We start from the raw sequence: 17,680 nt of genomic DNA, 5'->3' as shown, positions 1-17,680 counted from the left end.
AGAAAGCAAAAAAGTCACAAGGAGTCACATAAGATGAATACACGGGTGGGGGGAGGGGGGGGGTTGTCTGTGGAACAGCAGGAATTAAGGTCAAAAATTTCGTGATGGAAGTGGTCATGTGACATGGGCATAGTCATGATTCGGTAACCATTTGTCTACAATGTCCAGTTTCATTCGATTCACTCTTTTCAAGAACATCTTTGTAAAACACTTAGTTTCACAGTTTGTTCTGGAGGAACAAATTCTTTATGCACGATACCCCTACTGTCAAAAAAGCAAATCAACATTGCTTTCATGTTTGATTTACTCATTAAAGCTGTTTTTGGTCGAGGACATCTCTCAGCGTGCCGCCGGCCGCTGTGGCCCGGAGATTCTAGGCGCTTCAGTCCAGAACCGCGCTGCTGCTACGGTCACAGCTCGAAACCTGCCTCAGGCTTGGATGTGTGTGATGTCCTTAGGTTAGTTTTAAGCCTAGGAGACTGATGTCCTCAGATGTTAACTCCCATAGTGCTTACAGCCATTCTCGGCGTGCCACTCCTCATTTTGCCTAGGATCGTGTTCGAAAATTCATCATTCATCACCTGTGACCACATGACTGAACCACCCGTACCCATCGGCAATCCTCTCAAGAAGATCAACGTACACGTTTCTTCGATTATCATGATGCTGTAAACAGAACCTGGATTCATCCGAAAAAATGACGTTTTGCCATTGGTGCACCCAGGTTCGTCGTTGAGTATACCATCGCAGGCGCTCCTGTCTCTGATGCAGCGTCAAGGGTAACAGCAGCCATGCTCTCCGAGCTGATAGTCCATGCTGCTGAAAACGTCGTCGAACTGTTGGTGCAGATGGTTGTTGTCCTGAAAACGTCCCCATCTGAAGACTCAGGGATCGAGACGTGGCTGCACGATCCGTTACAGCCATGCGGATAAGATGCATGTCATCTCGACTGCTAGTGATACGAGGCCGTAGGGATCCAGCACGGCGTTCCGTATTACCCTCCTGAACCCATCGATTTCATATTCTGCTTCCAGTCATTGGATCTCGACCAACGCGAACAGCAATGTCGCGATACGACAAACCGTAGTCGCCATAGGCTGCAATCCGACCTTTATCAAAGTCGGAAACGTGATGGTACAAATTTCTTCTCCTCACACGAGACATCACAACATCGTATCACCAGGCAACGCCGGTCAACTGCTGTTTGTGTATGAGAAGTCGGTTGGCCTCCCCCCATGAACCATGGACCTTGCCGTTGGTGGGGAGGCTTGCGTGCCTCAGCGATACAGATAGCCGTACCGTAGGTGCAACCACAACGGAGGGGTATCTATTGACAGGCCAGACAAACGTGTGGTTCCTGAAGAGGGGCAGCAGCCTTTTCAGTAGTTGCAGGGGCAACAGTCTGGATGATTGACTGATCTGGCCTTGTAACAATAACCAAAACGGCCTTGCTGTGCTGGTACTGCGAACGGCTGAAAGCAAGGGGAAACTACGGCCGTAATTTTTCCCGAGGGCATGCAGCTTTACTGTATGATTAAATGATGATGGCGTCCTTTTGGGTAAAATATTCCGGAGGTAAAATAGTCCCCCATTCGGATCTCCGGGAGGGTACTACTCAAGAGGATGTCGTTATCAGGAGAAAGAAAACTGGCGTTCTACGAATCGGAGTGTGGAATGTCAGATCCCTTAAACCGGCAGGTAGGTTAGAAAAATTAAAAAGGGAAATGGATAGGCTAAAGTTAGATATAGTGGGAATAAGTGAAGTTCGGTGGCAGGAGGAACAAGACTTTTGCTCAGGTGACTACAGAGTTATAAACACAAAATCAAATAGGGGTAATGCAGGAGTAGGTTTAATAATGAATAGGAAAATAGGAATGCGGGTAAGCTACTACAAATAGCATAGTGAACGCATTATTGTGGCCAAGATAGATACAAAGCCCACACCTACTACAGTAGTACAAGTTTATATGACAACTAGCTCCGCAGATGACGAAGAAATTGAAGAAATGTATGATCAAATAAAAGAAATTATCCAGATAGTGAAGGGTGACGAAAATTTAATAGTCATGGGTGACTGGAATTCGGTAGTAGGAAAAGGCAGAGAAGGAAACGTAGTAGGTGAATATGGACTCGGGCAAAGAAATGAAAGAGGAAGCCGCCTGGTAGAATTTTGCACAGAGCGCAACTTAATCATAGCTAAGACTTGGTTCAAGAATCATAAAAGAAGTCTGTATACATGGAAGAAGCCTGGAGATACTGACAGGTTTCAGATAGATTATATAATGGTACGACAGATATTTAGGAACCAGGTTTTAAATTGTAAGATATTTCCAGGGGCAGATGTGGACTCTGACCACAATCTATTGGTTATGACCTGTAGATTAAAACTAAAGAAACTGCAAAATGGTGAGAATTTAAGGAGATGGGACCTGGATAAACTCAAAGAACCAGAGGTTGTACAAAGTTTCAGGGAGAGCATGAGGGAGCAATTGACAGGAATGGGGGAAAGAAATACGGTAGAAGAAGAATGGGTAGCTTTGAGGGATGAAGTAGTGAAGGCAGCAGAGGATCAAGTAGGTAAAAAGACGAGGGCTTGTAGAAATCCTTGAGTAACAGAAGAGATATTGAATTTAATTGATGAAAGGAGAAAATATAAAAATGCAGTAAATGAAGCAGGCAAAAAGGAATACAGACGTCTCAAAAATGAGATCGACAGGAAGTGCAAAATGGCTAAGCAGGGATGGATAGAGGACAAATTTAAGGATGTAGAGGCTTATCTCACTAGTGGTAAGGTAGATACTGCCTACAGGAAAATTAAAGAGACCTTTGGAGATAAGAGAACCACTTGTATGAACATCAAGAGCTCAGATGGAAACCCAGTTCTAAGCAAAGAAGGGAAAGCAGAAAGGTGGAAGGAGTATATAGAGGGTCTATACAAGGGTGATGTACTTGAGGACAGTATTATGGAAATGGAAGAGGATGTAGATGAAGATGAAATGGGAGATACGATACTGCGTGAAGAGTTTGACAGAGCACTGCAAGACCTGAGCCAAAACAAGGCCCCCGGAGTAGACACATTCCATTGGAACTACTGACGGCCTTGGGAGAGCCAGTCATGACAAAACTCTACCATCTGGTGAGCAAGATGTATGAGACAGGCAAAATACCCTCCGACTTCAAGAAGAATATAATAATTCCAATCCCAAAGAAAGCAGGTGTTGACAGATGTGAAAATTACCGAACTATCAGTTTAATAAGTCACGGCTGTAAAATACTAACGCGAATTCTTTACAGAGGAATGGAAAAACTAGTAGAATCCGACCTCGGGGAAGATCAGTTTGGATTCCGTAGAAATGTTGGAACACGTGAGACAATACTGTCCCTACGACTTACCTTAGAAGCTAGACTAAGGAAGGGCAAACCTACGTTTCTAGCATTTGTAGACTTAGAGAAAGCTTTTGACAATGTTGATTGGAATAGTCTCTTTCAAATTCTGAAGGTAGCAGGGGTAAAAAACAGGGAGCGAAAGGCTATTTACAATTTGTAAAGAAACCAGATGGCAGTTATAAGAGTCGAGGGACATGAAAGGAAAGCAGTTGTTGGGAAGGGAGTGAGACAGGGTTGTAGGCTCTCCCCGATGTTGTTCAATCTGTATATTGTTCAAGCAGTGAAGGAAACAAAAGAAAAGTTCGGAGTAGGTATTAAAATCCATGGAGAAGAAATAAAAATGTTGAGGTTCGCCGATGACATCGTAATTCTGTCAGAGACAGCAAAGGACTTGGAAGAGCAGTTGAACGGAATGGATAGTGTCTTGAAAGGAGGATATAAGATGAACATCAACAAAAGCAAAACGAGGATAATAGAATGTAGTCGAATTAAGTTGGGTGATGCAGAGGGAATTAGATTAGGAAATGAGACACTTAAAGTAGTAAAGGAGTTTTGCTATTTGGGGAGCAAAATAACTGATGATGGTCGAAGTAGAGACCATATCAAATGACTGGCAATGGCAAGAAAAGCGTTTCTGAAGAAGAGAAATTTGTTAACATCGAGTATAGATTTAAGTGTCAGGAAGTCATTTCTGAAAGTATTTGGAAGGAGTGTAGCGATGTATGGAAGTGAAACATGGACGATAAATAGTTTAGACAAGAAGAGAATAGAAGCTTTCGAAATGTGGTGCTACAGAAGAATGCTGAAGATTAGTTGGGTAGATCACATAACTAATGAGGAAGTATTGAATAGGATCGGGGAGAAGAGAAGTTTGTGGCATAACTTGACCAGAAGAAGGGATCGGTTGGTAGGACATGTTCTGAGGAATCAAGGGATTACCAATTTAGTATTGGAGGGCAGCGTGGAGGGTAAAAATCGTAGAGGGAGACCAAGAGATGAATACAGTAAGCAGATTCAGAAGGATTTAGGGTGCAGTAGGTACTGGGAGATGAAGAAGCTTGCATTAGGTAGAGTAGAATGGAGAGCTGCGTCAAACCAGTCTCAGGACTGAAGACCACAACAACAACAATAACAACAAGTCGGTTGGAAACTTTGCTCTTGTCAGCACGTTGTAGGTGTCGCCACCGGCACCAACCTTGTGTGAATGCCTTGAAAAGCCAATCAATTGCATATCACAGCATCTTCTTCCTGTCGGTTAAATTTCGCGTCTGTAGCACGCCATCTTCGTGATGTAGCAATTTTAATGGACAGTAGTGTAATTTATTTTGACTATTCCTAGTTCATATCTTTCATTATAGGGTGAGATCGGTAATTGTTTCGTGACTTGAATTGTGTTGTTGACTTATAAAGAAACATAAATTCTGTACGAATTAAACGCATTTTGAAGAACAACTAATTGTATTCTTAAAGTATTTATTTGGCTGTATTCGAAAACATGTTAACAAAGCCAGCTCTTAATTAATTCCAAAGTAATTATCAGTTTTGTGAAAACTATTGTTTGTGTAACTATATCTATTGCTTTCATCATTTAAACAAATAATTCAGTTTTACTCTTGTAGTTGAAACTGTTAAAACGAAGGAAGTTTTCGGTGTATTCAGTTAATTTAATATGTTAGGTTTTAATTGTATTTTCTGAAAATTCAACATCAAACAATGTGTAGTTTCAGTACCTGTTATTGTGGTGGTACGTGAAGGCCGGATTTTTGATCCCGAGACAGTCAGTTCACTGTCGATTTTCAGACGAGAAACGCGTGCTGGTTAGGTCAACAACAATGCATCAACTTAGCTGTGAAATAAGTGTATCACAAATAGGCCGTGGGTTAAAACAATGACAGCGTCTGTTCAATACGCACCATATCATTCCTCAAGAACTGTTTGGTTAGGTTTTTACTGCTAATAGATTCTCAACAGTAAACTATTGTACCAGTAAGCTAATGTATGCTTGAAAAATATTAATGAGGCTTATCGAAAGTTAAACAATAGTGCACTGAACATATTAACTGTGTATATTGGGGGGTTGTGAGCAAGAACTTCCAGCCCCCACTTTTCAGTCAGTATAGCAACACAGTACGTCGACACCGAGGACAATCGGCGAGGAAATAAAGCAGGCGGACTTCACAACTGGCAACCAGAGAAAAGGAGTTAGCCGTAGTGTTCCCGAGATAATCCTCATGGTTTCATGATTTTCTGTATCAACCTCTTTTGTGGGAATGCTCCTGGCCCTTACCAGGGCAGAGTGCAACACCATATACAAGAACCAACACTAAAGCGTGTAATGGCCCCGCTGAGTGGCCCCAAGTTGTTCCTGCTAGCTTTCCTGTTATATTATTTTCATTTTCTTGGCTGCGTCTTCCACGTCGTACTTAAATGTTAATGAACGGTCCAGTTTTATTCCTAGGTAATTGGGGGATATCTTGTGTCTATTTGCCTCCCACATTATATTTAGGTTTATTTCTCTATTTGCTTCTCTATTGTTCAGATGCACCACTAAACTTAAAGTTTTTCTTGGGTTGATGATTAAATGTCACTCAGTGTTGCCTTTTTAGAGGATTTCCAGATCAACGGTAAGCAATTCTTTTAATTTCTCGAAAGATTTTCCTTGTACTACTATTGCACATGCAAATATCTATGAATGTAAAGCTGGGATGTAAGATAAGTAGAGATTTAACGGACATGATGCTTGTAGGAATCCAATTCTCCTATACCTTGTGTTTCGTTACTCCCAGTTAGTTCTACCGTAAATTTCCGTTACCTTGACCTATTCGTTATGAGTTCATAATTTTCTTTCATTTGTGAGCCTTCATTAATTTATAGATAAGACCTTGAATCTAGACTGTGCCGTGGGAAGATATGAGATGAAGTATCACCATACCACTTTTCAAATTATTTTGAAAACTTTGCTCTACATAGATTGTGAGGGATAGGAATCGGTCAAAGACCCTTCTATTCATTCTAAAGCCTCCCTTTGTTACTGGTAGTATCTCATCGATAATTGATTCTTTTGTGCCAATTAGTACTCTCTCAAACAGTTTATAGATAGTGCACAGCCTGAAGTCACTTGGGTGAAAGAAGCAATGAATAGCTGCGAGGATAAGACTAAGCTGACGAGTAAATTAACAGATCGAGAAATTAAAAATGCACTGAAACGCAACAAAAATAGAAAAGCAGCTGATGCGGATGAGCCGCTCCCTGAATTCTTGAAGAAAATTGGTGAGGATGGAGTGAAGTGACAAGCAGTATTGTTTACGACGATCGTAAACAAGGGTAAGATTCCAAAAATATGGAAGGTATCTGAAATCATTGCCATCCAAAAACCTGGAAAAACTGGATATCACAACGAAAAATAATCTACGATAATTACATAGAAAATAATGACGAGTTGTGGTTGGTTGCATATCTCTTTAGCCACTAGCACTTGGTACAGCATCAATGTGTGGAGGCGGATCCAAAGCACTTCTTGGCAGATGTTCGCTACCGTTGAAGCGGGGCAACAGACCGATAGGCAGCGGGTACACCAAGCACTGAGCGACTGGCGCTCGGAAAGCATCAAGCGACGTTAGCACACTGCCTGGGATTCATCGAGAAGACGCTCGGTAATCGGCGTAGGCCATGTGTGTGGTGCCGACTTTTTCAACAGTTTGGGTGATGGAAGCAGAACACTATGAACAGCATGTGAGTTAACTACACGACTACACGCACTCTGTGACCACATTAACATGTATCTTACAATTTTTTACAATGTGTGTAAGGAACAGTCATCAGTTCTGCATAACATGTGGCTGCTCTGTTCGGTCGATGGGGCTAGGAAGTACTGTACCATCCACCATACTCCCCAGACTTAAGTCCTTATGACTTTGATTTGATTCCGAAGATGAAGGAACCATTTCGTAGCATTCGCTTCAGAACTGTTCCAGAGATTCGACAGGCAGTAAACCGCTCCATTCGCACCATCAACAGAACAGGTTCTGCTAACGGTATACTACTCCTTCCATATCGCTGACAACAGGTTCTACGCAACGCTGGTTACTACTTTGAAGACGCAAATATCTAACTCTTTTCTATCGGATGTGAATAGTTGCCACTATTTAAGTTCCAACCCTCGTATTTACATGTAAAGTACCGAATAACTGAAGATTACATCATCTTTGATGACCCAGTGGGGGTGCAATAATGGCTCGAGGCACCTTGTATTTGTGCCAGTGTCGTGGCAGGGCCTGGCCTACATTCTCAAGTTGGCGAACATTTGCCCGATACTAGTCTAATTTGTGAAAAGAGTTGCCTGGTCTTCTATCTTCTCAGCGACGTATTTTTCTCCAGGTAGCTCGTGTATTTCTCTCGTCCTGGCCTACCTTGGGGCGCCTAGGCTCCATTTCAGACACCTGTTTTGTAGTGGTTGCATACTGCGTATATTAGAGTCACATGTTGTTACTCAAGACGTCGAGCCGTACAGCAGGGAGGGTTGTACGGTTGCTCTATAAAGTTTTAATTTCGTTTACGGGTTTAGATTCCTGTTCGTGAAAAACGGCATGAGTCCCCAGACGGTCTTCATAGTATTCAATTTCCTATCTCGTATGTGTGGGGTAAAAGTCATCCCTTTATCCAGCACCACTCGCAAGTATTGCGTCGTAGTCCAGGGTACTGGCTGTCCATTGATGGCAAGCCGCGTCCTCAGTTCCGATCATTCCTTCGTAACCAGTATTGCTGCAGTTTTCTTAGGGTTTTTTGCTCTTTTCCCATTGTTCGGTGACGAAAAATTGTCGCTGCATCCTGTTGACAAGTTGTTCAATGTTCCTTCCAGAGACTAGGAAGGCCGTGTCATCGGCGTACAGACTGGCGGTGACGTATTGGACGGTGGGAATGTCGTTAATATACAAATTAAACAGGCATGGCCATATCACCGCCCGCTGTGGGAAGCAGAGGTAGTCACGACAGGAGCACGTACCGCGCAACGTAGTAAACAGTCCGATGCGCACACAGGTTAACTTTAACCAATTAAACCTTAACAAAAGCTTCCCACTTCATTAATTTTTGAGTAGGTTGCAGTTCACATCGTCAGCTAAACTGTTGGAGATGTAATTTTTACATGAGTGACTAGCGGAGGAAATTAAATCATGGCAGGCGATGTCCATCAATCGGGGCTTTAATTTGATGACATTAAATATGTTATAACAATTCTTATGGCACAGTTCATATTATAATTTGCATTCACACATTTAATAGTGATTCCTAGTTTTATTTATACAGAACAGGAATGGAGTAAGAAATGGTCCTGGCCGTAATTCTACATACTATTGTGCTGCGTGCCAAGAATACTTGATCAAATTCGTAAAATCTGGTGATACAAGCGGACAATGCAGTAACGACTGGAGTTTAACATTAATGTTCAACTGATAACCCTGAAATGACAACGAGCTATCGGAAATTATATTATCCGACAGTTATCTCAAAAATGCTTTACACTGTTGAAAAATATTTCTATCGAGAGGTTGGATCACGCTATTAGTTCAGAGTGAAATCCGAACTGTATTAACAGTCATTCCGTCGACCTAGTTAATGGCAGAGGTGTCGTTATGTTCAGTCCAAGACTCCAATAGAACTAATGAATTTTTCTCTGCAAATGGTAAGAAAAGGATTCGCTGTGTGGAGTAGCCGTGCGGTCTCGGGTGCCTTGTCACGGTCCGCGTGCCCCCCCCCCCCCCCACCGTCGGAGGTTCGAGTCCTCCCTCGGGCCTCGGGCATGGGTGTGTGTGTTGTGCTTAGCGCTAAGTTAGTTTCAGTTAGATTGAGTAGTGTGTAAGCCTAGGGACCGATGACGTCAGTAATTTGGTCCCATAAGAACTTACCACAAATTTCCAAAACGATTAGGATGAAACACTGAAAATTATTCTCTCGTGTTTTTCCAAGATTTTGTAACGTCGATAAAAAAACTTTTGCAAGTAAACAATCTTTTTTTTTATCATTTGTCCTAATTTTCCTTGATGTTCGTGAACACCGGGATAAAGTTGTGGAAACATTAATCCACTGATACGTATCTTGAGCATTGTATGCGAATGTGTCATAGCGTTCATCGACCGTACAAGTGTCTCTTATTCTTTCTCGAATGACAAATTACGGTGTGCACGAAACCTGTATGACTGGCATTATACGCATCTTTTAGGGGATAACAAGAAGCCTCGTCTTCACGTGAACTATTAATTTTTCTACAGTATTACCTCTAAATGGCATCTACTCAACACGTTTACCTGAGGTAAACTTCGCGATTTTGATACCTTCTTTTCCGTATAATTTCCTGAATGCAGGTAGAAGAATCCTGGAAATCAGTAATGTTCATCGCAATTCCAATTCGGAGCGCCCTCTCTCGTAGATCTCTCTCAGTAATAGTGCAGCGACTCCCACAAAAAGTTCTAAACATTTCGAATACTTTTACTTTCACACTTTTTCGAGTTGCCTTTTGGCACATATTTCGTACTTCGAGTAAATGTTTGTTCTCTTTATAAAATTCATGTTGAGGTTTCACGAAATGAAACCACTTTTGCACACTGCTTAAGTCCAAACGTTTTCTCCTTCCATTTAACCTTTCCTTTCACACGTAAAGCTATTACCGCACATATTTTCTTCCGGTTAGGAAGGTGCTGTGCTTTTATTGTGGTCTTTAATCAGCATAACAATCATTGTTCGAAACAGACGTATGCCCACTCATCATGGCTTCTCCCTCCCCTAAAAAAACAATAAAAATAAATCCCTCCATCGCTATTCCTTCCCTACTCTTACACAGTACATAAATACACAGTAACGCAAAAAAAAAAATTGTTCAAATGGCTCTAAGCACTATGGTACTTAGCATGTGAGGTCATCAGTCCCCTAGAACTTAGAACTAGTTAAACCTAATTAACCTAAGGACATCACACACATCCATGCCCGAGGCAGGATTCGAACCTGCGACCATAGAGGTCGCGCGGTTCCAGACTGCAGCACCTAGAAACGCTCGGCCACAGTGGCTGGCCCACAGTAACACAATTAAATAGAATTACACACATACAATAATCTAATAAAAAAAGTTCTAGGCAAAGTAGTGAAAAGGTTATGTCGGCAACACTACAAAACACAAACCGCAATACATATTTAGAAGTACAAAAAGGAACCGAATACAGTGGTGTGCATAAAGGAGTGTTGCGAAAAACATCATGTAGCGCAGAAAATCAACGATGTGCTAGCAGACGGCATTTCCCGAAGTAAGCGAAAATCACCACCACTGATGATGCTTTACCTCAGTATAGAGAAACGTGTCTTGTGAAGAAACAAACACGCAGTTTTGTAGTTGCAATGACGGAACAAAAATACCTTCAAGAATTATAAGGCAAGTACGGATACTATGTGCACAAATGAAGAAATTAGTCAGCCGTTCAAACAGACAGGATAATAACACCTCTGCAGGCAATTATACAGTCACAACTCTGGGGCCGCTGAATGTGGCAGCAATCTGAAATATCGTACGGTCGACGCGAAGTGTTCCGAATTGTGCTGAGTTTAACGATCAATACTTGCGGGCCGGCATCTAACTTACAATGCCCCTACCATAGCTAGTGGCTCGGCTCTGAGCACTATGGGACTTAACATCTGAGGTCATCAGTCCCCTAGAACTTAGAACTACTTAAACCTAATTAACCTAAGGACATCACACACATCCATGCCCGAGGCAGGATTCGAACTTGCGACCGCAGCGGTCGCGCGGTTCCAGACTGTAGCGCCTAGAACCGCTCGGCCACCAAGGCCGGCCACAGCTACAGTATAGGGGGCTTATAAAACATGAATCTCTGAAGGTTGTTGTTGTTGTTGTAGTCTTCAGTCCTGAGACTGGTGGGATGCAGCTCTCCATGCTACTCTATCCTGTGCAAGCTTCTCCATCGCCCAGTACTCACTGCAACCTACATCCTTCTGAATCTGCTTACAGTATTCATCTCTTGGTCTCCCTCTACGATTTGTACACTCCACGCTGCCCTCCAATGCTAAATTTGTGATCCCTTGATGCCTCAGAACATGCTCTACCAACCGGTCCCTTCTTCTTGTCAAGTTGTGCCACAAACTCCTCTTCTCCCCTATTCTATTCAATACCTCCTCATTAATTACGTGACCTACCCATCTAATTTTCAGCATTCTTCTGTAGCACCACATTTCGAAAGCTTCTATTCTCTTCTTGTCCAAACTATTTATCGTCCATATTTCACTTCCATACACGGCTACACTCCATACAAATACTTTCAGAAACGACTTCCTGACACTTAAATCTACACTCGATGTTAACAAATTTCTCTTCTTCAGGATCACTTTCCTTGCCATTGTCAGTCTACATTTTATATTCTCTCTACTTCGACCATCATCAGTTATTTTGCTCCCCGAATAGCAATGTAATTTCCTTAGCATCTTCCGTCTTAATTTGCTTTTGTTGATGTTCATCTTATATCCTCCTTTCAAGACACTGTCCATTCCGTTCAACTGCTCTTCCAAGTCCTTTTCTGTCTCTGACAGAGTTACAATGTCATCGGCGAACCTCAAAGATTTTATTTCTTCTCCATGGATTTTAATACCTACTCCGAATTTTTCTTTTGTTTCCTTTACTGCTTGTTCAGTATACAGATTGAATAACATTGGCGATAGGCTACAACCCTGTCTCACTCCATTCCCAACCACTGCTTCCCTTTCATGCCCCTCGACTCTTATAACTGCCATCTGGTTTCTGTACAAATTGTAAATAGCCTTTCGCTCCTGTATTTTGCACCTCCCACCTTCAGAATTCGAAAGAGAGTATTCCAGTCAACGTTGTCAAAAGCTTTCTCTAAGTCGACAAATGCAATAAACGTAGGTTTGCCTTTCTTTGATCTTTCTTCTAAGATCAGGCGTAAGGTCAGTATTGCCTCACGTGTTCCAACTTTTCTACGGAATCCAAACTAATCTTCCCCGAGATTGACTTCTACCAGTTTTTCCATTTGTCTATACAGAATTCGTTCTATTATTTTGCAGCTGTGACTTATTAAACTGATAGTTCGGTAATTTCCACATCTGGCAACACCTGCTTTATTCGGGATAGGAATTATTACATTCTTCTTGAAGTCTGAGGGTATTTCGCCTGTCTCATACATCTTGCTCACCAGCTGGTACAGTTTTGTCGTGACTGGCTCTCCCAAGGCCATCAGTAGTTCTTGTTTCGACTCAGGTCTTTCAGTGATCTGTCACACTCTTCACGCAGTATCGCATCTCCCATTTCATCTTCCTCTACATCCTCTTCCATTTCCATATTATTGTCCTCAAGTACATCACCCTTGTATTCACCCTCTATATACTCCTTCCACCTATCTGCTTTGCCTTCTTTGCTTAGAACTGGGTTTCCATCTGAACTCTTGATATTCATACAAGTGGTTCTCTTTCCTCCAAAGGTATATTTAATTTTCCTGTAGGCAGTATCTATCTTACCCCTCGTGAGATAAGCTTCTACACCCTTACATTTGTCCTCTAGCCATCACTGCTTAGCAGTTTTGCACTTCCTGTCGATCTCATTTTTGAGACGTTTGTATACCTTTTCGCCTCCTTCATTTACTGCATTTTTATATTTTCTCCTTTCATCAATTAAATTCAATATTTCTTCTGTTACCTAAGGATTTCTACCAGCCCTCGTCTTTTTACCTACTTGATCGCCTGCTGCCTTCACTACTTCGTTCCTCAGAGCTACCCATTCTTCTTCCACTGTATTTCTTTCCTCCATTCGTGTCAATTGTTTCCTTATGCTCTCCCTGAAACTCTCTACAACCTATGGTTCTTTCAATTTATCAAGGTCCCATTTCCTTACGTTCCCACCTTTTGGCAGTTTCTTCAGTTTTAATCTACAGTTCATAACCAATAGATTGTGATCGGAGTCCACATCTGCCCCTGGAAATGTCTTAGAATTTAAAACCTGGTTAGCAGTTAATAATAAGACTGCTACATACATGGCCAGAGATGCTGGTCCGCAATGTCTGTAGCGGCTCGTGTTCAGACGAGTAATAGTAAATACTTAAGTAAACCAGTACCATAGTGTAGAGAGGTGGAGCTGGCCATGACACGCAGAAGCGTCCTGTGGTTTTGCAGACGACAGACATGCTGATGGCCACCATGATTCACCTGTCTTCGGGCCAGTTCGCCGTGCTGTCGGACATGGTGCGCTGCTCCGGGAGGCTGGCCATGGGCCGGCGGGGCGCTGGCCAGCCAGGGGTTCCCAGCATGGAGGCCGCCCTCGCCTACTGCGTCCAGTACCACGAGCGCCTGCTGCGGTGAGCAGCTGTCACCAGCGTTATGGAGTGAAGCTGCATGTCTCGCCAACTGTGTGTGTGTGTGTGTGTGTGTGTGTGCGCGGATGCCCCTCCCTCAGCTTGACTGTGTGTCGTCCAGTTGGACCAAACAGGTGCCCAAGTGTTCAGAGGCCTTTCCTGCCGTCCTGGTTTACTTTTGCAGTGATCGCCAATAATGGCTTCAGACAAATGACGGAGTAGTACCAAGGTAAACATACGTTTGTAGCCAATGGTGGTTGCTGTGTAAGAACACAAGACCACGTCAACACCATAACAACGCCTTTGACGATTTATTGGTTATTTTTCTTTGAATGCTGTTAAACGTAACAATAATGCTGCAGTCTGAAAAGGCACTTAAATCTACCGCGCTACTGCTCCTCAACATTCCCTGAAACTTGGAATCAGGATCGCGAGTACACCTTCAATTGTGCACGTTTTAAGAAGCTTTTGCGCATGTGCAACTCCCGTGGCGTAATTGCGTTTGATAAAAGGCGCGCACGGTTCACGAAACGCACTTGCCACTCAACTAGAAGTTTACGTCAGTGCCACCAGCTGGTAGCAAACTGCAGGCGAGTTTTATCCCCGTTCGCTCGGCACCGATCCTGTTACGCGATAGCTCATTCCTCAGATACGCTAATTCACTCACTATATAGTAAAATTAGATCGGACGCCAGTATATGTTGTAGCTGTACTGACATTAAACCTATTTTCGGGGTTTCTCGAAGAATTATAGAATATTAAGTTATGAATTTCCATCATAAAGCAATCGATTTGAGGTCATGAGAATCATAAGGGTATGAAGCACATCATTGTCGATTGTAAGACTGTAGCACTTATTCCTACTTCTGACATCTGTTAATCTTGCGGTGAAAAAGGTTTATCTGTGCTGTAGGCCCCCATTTTACGAATGAAAATTCACGGAAAGCCGTGTGTATCACTGCTTTCTCTTATATTCACTTGTGGGATCGATGGCGGTGCGCGTTAGGCCCTTACGGATTTCAGCTCCTCATTTGTATTCCAGTCAAGCAACCATGTTTGCAGACATTACAAATTGAAATTACAATTAAATCAATGTCATTAGCTGCTGAAAGCGTTGATATACATCAACGGGGACAGCTGAATTTGTGTGCCCCGACCGGGACTCCAACCCGGGATCTCCTGCTTACAAGGCGGACGCTCTATTCATACGAGCCACGGAGGGTACAGATAGCGCTACTGCAGGGATTTAATGCCGGCACGCTCCCGTGAGACCCACATACTCGACTTATAGTCCACACACTACATCCGTAGTGCCCCTGCCATTCTACCCATTACTCGCGGCAGACAATCCACCGGCTCCAGTAGCAGTTCAAGGCAAATCGTGTGCATCTGCACTGAAGAAGGTCATCACCCGGCTAGCCTTCAACTATGTGAAGATGTGATCTGTTCTTCCTGACATGCAGTTTCTTTAGTTGGCTCGAGTGTAATTTGCTTTTGTGTGCCGGGATACATCTCCTTTTTCTCCGCTTTCTCGAATTTTCTCATATTATTATAAGCATCGAATGATTTTCAATATTATTTGAAAAATGAAAGAAGGCTAATGGCTGACTCCACGGTACGTTTAAAAGCTTGGGCACCGGAACAGTATTTCGTAATCTAATACGACAAGACTATCGCTCATTTAAAAGACAGATGAATGGCTAGCAGTGCACTTTACCGATACAATGCTTTTAGCATTAGTTCAAGGCAAATCGTGTGCATCTGCACTGAAGAAGGTCATCACCCGGCTAGCCTTCAACTATGTGAAGATGTGATCTGTTCTTCCTGACATGCAGTTTCTTTAGTTGGCTCGAGTGTAATTTGCTTTTGTGTGCCGGGATACATCTCCTTTTTCTCCGCTTTCTCGAATTTTCTCATATTATTATAAGCATCGAATGATTTTCAATATTATTTGAAAAATGAAAGAAGGCTAATGGCTGACTCCACGGTACGTTTAAAAGCTTGGGCACAGGAACAGTATTTCGTAATCTAATACAACAAGACTATCGCTCATTTAAAAGACAGATGAATGGCTAGCAGTGCACTTTACCGATACAATGCTTTTAGCATTAGTTCAAGGCAAATCGTGTGCATCTGCACTGAAGAAGGTCATCACCCGGCTAGCCTTCAACTATGTGAAGATGTGATCTGTTCTTCCTGACATGCAGTTTCTTTAGTTGGCTCGAGTGTAATTTGCTTTTGTGTGCCGGGATACATCTCCTTTTTCTCCGCTTTCTCGAATTTTCTCATATTATTATAAGCATCGAATGATTTTCAATATTATTTGAAAAATGAAAGAAGGCTAATGGCTGACTCCACGGTACGTTTAAAAGCTTGGGCACAGGAACAGTATTTCGTAATCTAATACGACAAGACTATCGCTCATTTAAAAGACAGATGAATGGTTAGCAGTGCACTTTACCAATACAATGCTTTTAGCATTAGTTCAAGGCAAATCGTGTGCATCTGCACTGAAGAAGGTCATCACCCGGCTAGCCTTCAACTATGTGAAGATGTGATCTGTTCTTCCTGACATGCAGTTTCTTTAGTTGGCTCGAGTGTAATTTGCTTTTGTGTGCCGGGATACATCTCCTTTTTCTCCGCTTTCTCGAATTTTCTCATATTATTATAAGCATCGAATGATTTTCAATATTATTTGAAAAATGAAAGAAGGCTAATGGCTGACTCCACGGTACGTTTAAAAGCTTGGGCACCGGAACAGTATTTCGTAATCTAATACGACAAGACTATCGCTCATTTAAAAGACAGATGAATGGCTAGCAGTGCACTTTACCGATACAATGCTTTTAGCATTAGTTCAAGGCAAATCGTGTGCATCTGCACTGAAGAAGGTCATCACCCGGCTAGCCTTCAACTATGTGAAGATGTGATCTGTTCTTCCTGACATGCAGTTTCTTTAGTTGGCTCGAGTGTAATTTGCTTTTGTGTGCCGGGATACATCTCCTTTTTCTCCGCTTTCTCGAATTTTCTCATATTATTATAAGCATCGAATGATTTTCAATATTATTTGAAAAATGAAAGAAGGCTAATGGCTGACTCCACGGTACGTTTAAAAGCTTGGGCACCGGAACAGTATTTCGTAATCTAATACGACAAGACTATCGCTCATTTAAAAGACAGATGAATGGCTAGCAGTGCACTTTACCGATACAATGCTTTTAGCGGCCATGTTGTGTATCTTCAATTTTAACAACGCTTTGTATTATTTTACTATTACACAGCAATAAATTGATTTTTGTTAATTGTAGAATATGAGCCGTACACCAAATACTCGAATTTTGAGAAGCTGTCGAACATTCTCAGGCGGGAAAGCTTACCTTGTCTTCACAGATCATTGTCGAGTCGACAATAACAATAAGTTTTCCTTTCAGACACGAGTCTGTCTAACATCAAACAACAACAGTATCTTCACATCAGGTTTATCTTCACGCAGATTGGATACATGAAAATGCAAACACAACATACATCAGAAATACAAAATTTTATATCCGACGTCCCAAGATGGGCCCCAAAATGACAAGCTGTTGGTTCCGGTATTTGAATAAAATGGCAGAATTTGTGAAAATCAAAGTAGCAAATGGGCAACGGTCATTGTTGATGGTGGCATACGTTCCTTCTATTGTATCTGATACGCATCTAAAAATAAAGCATCGATTTCAGAATAAAATTGGCTCCTGACGTTTTTACCATTTATGAACCGTAGTAACTTATCACCAGCATCAGTTCTGTGGGTCCTGTATTTGACAGAAGCGAGAGTAGCAGATTCACAGTTCGGAGCCAATGGCCAGATTATATGTAATTTGTGCTTGCTCAGAATGATCGCAAGGCAATATTAAATGATCCGCAGATAATCTCAGGGACGCGGTTTGATTACA

At 42.3% G+C, this 17,680-nt stretch overlaps 1 protein-coding gene across 1 annotated transcript in view; it reads left to right on the top strand.

The window, feature by feature from the left end:
• The window catches only part of LOC126335637 (odorant receptor 13a-like), a 125,927-nt gene that overhangs the window by 51,038 nt on the left and 57,209 nt on the right, over positions 1–17,680 (top strand). Inside the window, exon 3 of the mRNA XM_049999092.1 lies at positions 13,567–13,748. Coding sequence (XP_049855049.1) covers positions 13,567–13,748 — 182 coding nt within the window. The remainder of the gene's footprint in view (positions 1–13,566; positions 13,749–17,680) is intronic.

The sequence above is a fragment of the Schistocerca gregaria genome, chromosome 2 (assembly GCF_023897955.1).
Source record: "Schistocerca gregaria isolate iqSchGreg1 chromosome 2, iqSchGreg1.2, whole genome shotgun sequence".
NCBI classification, from domain to species: Eukaryota; Metazoa; Arthropoda; class Insecta; order Orthoptera; family Acrididae; genus Schistocerca; species Schistocerca gregaria.
Note: the sequence above shows the minus strand (reverse complement) of the source record. Positions and strands in the feature narration are given on the sequence as shown.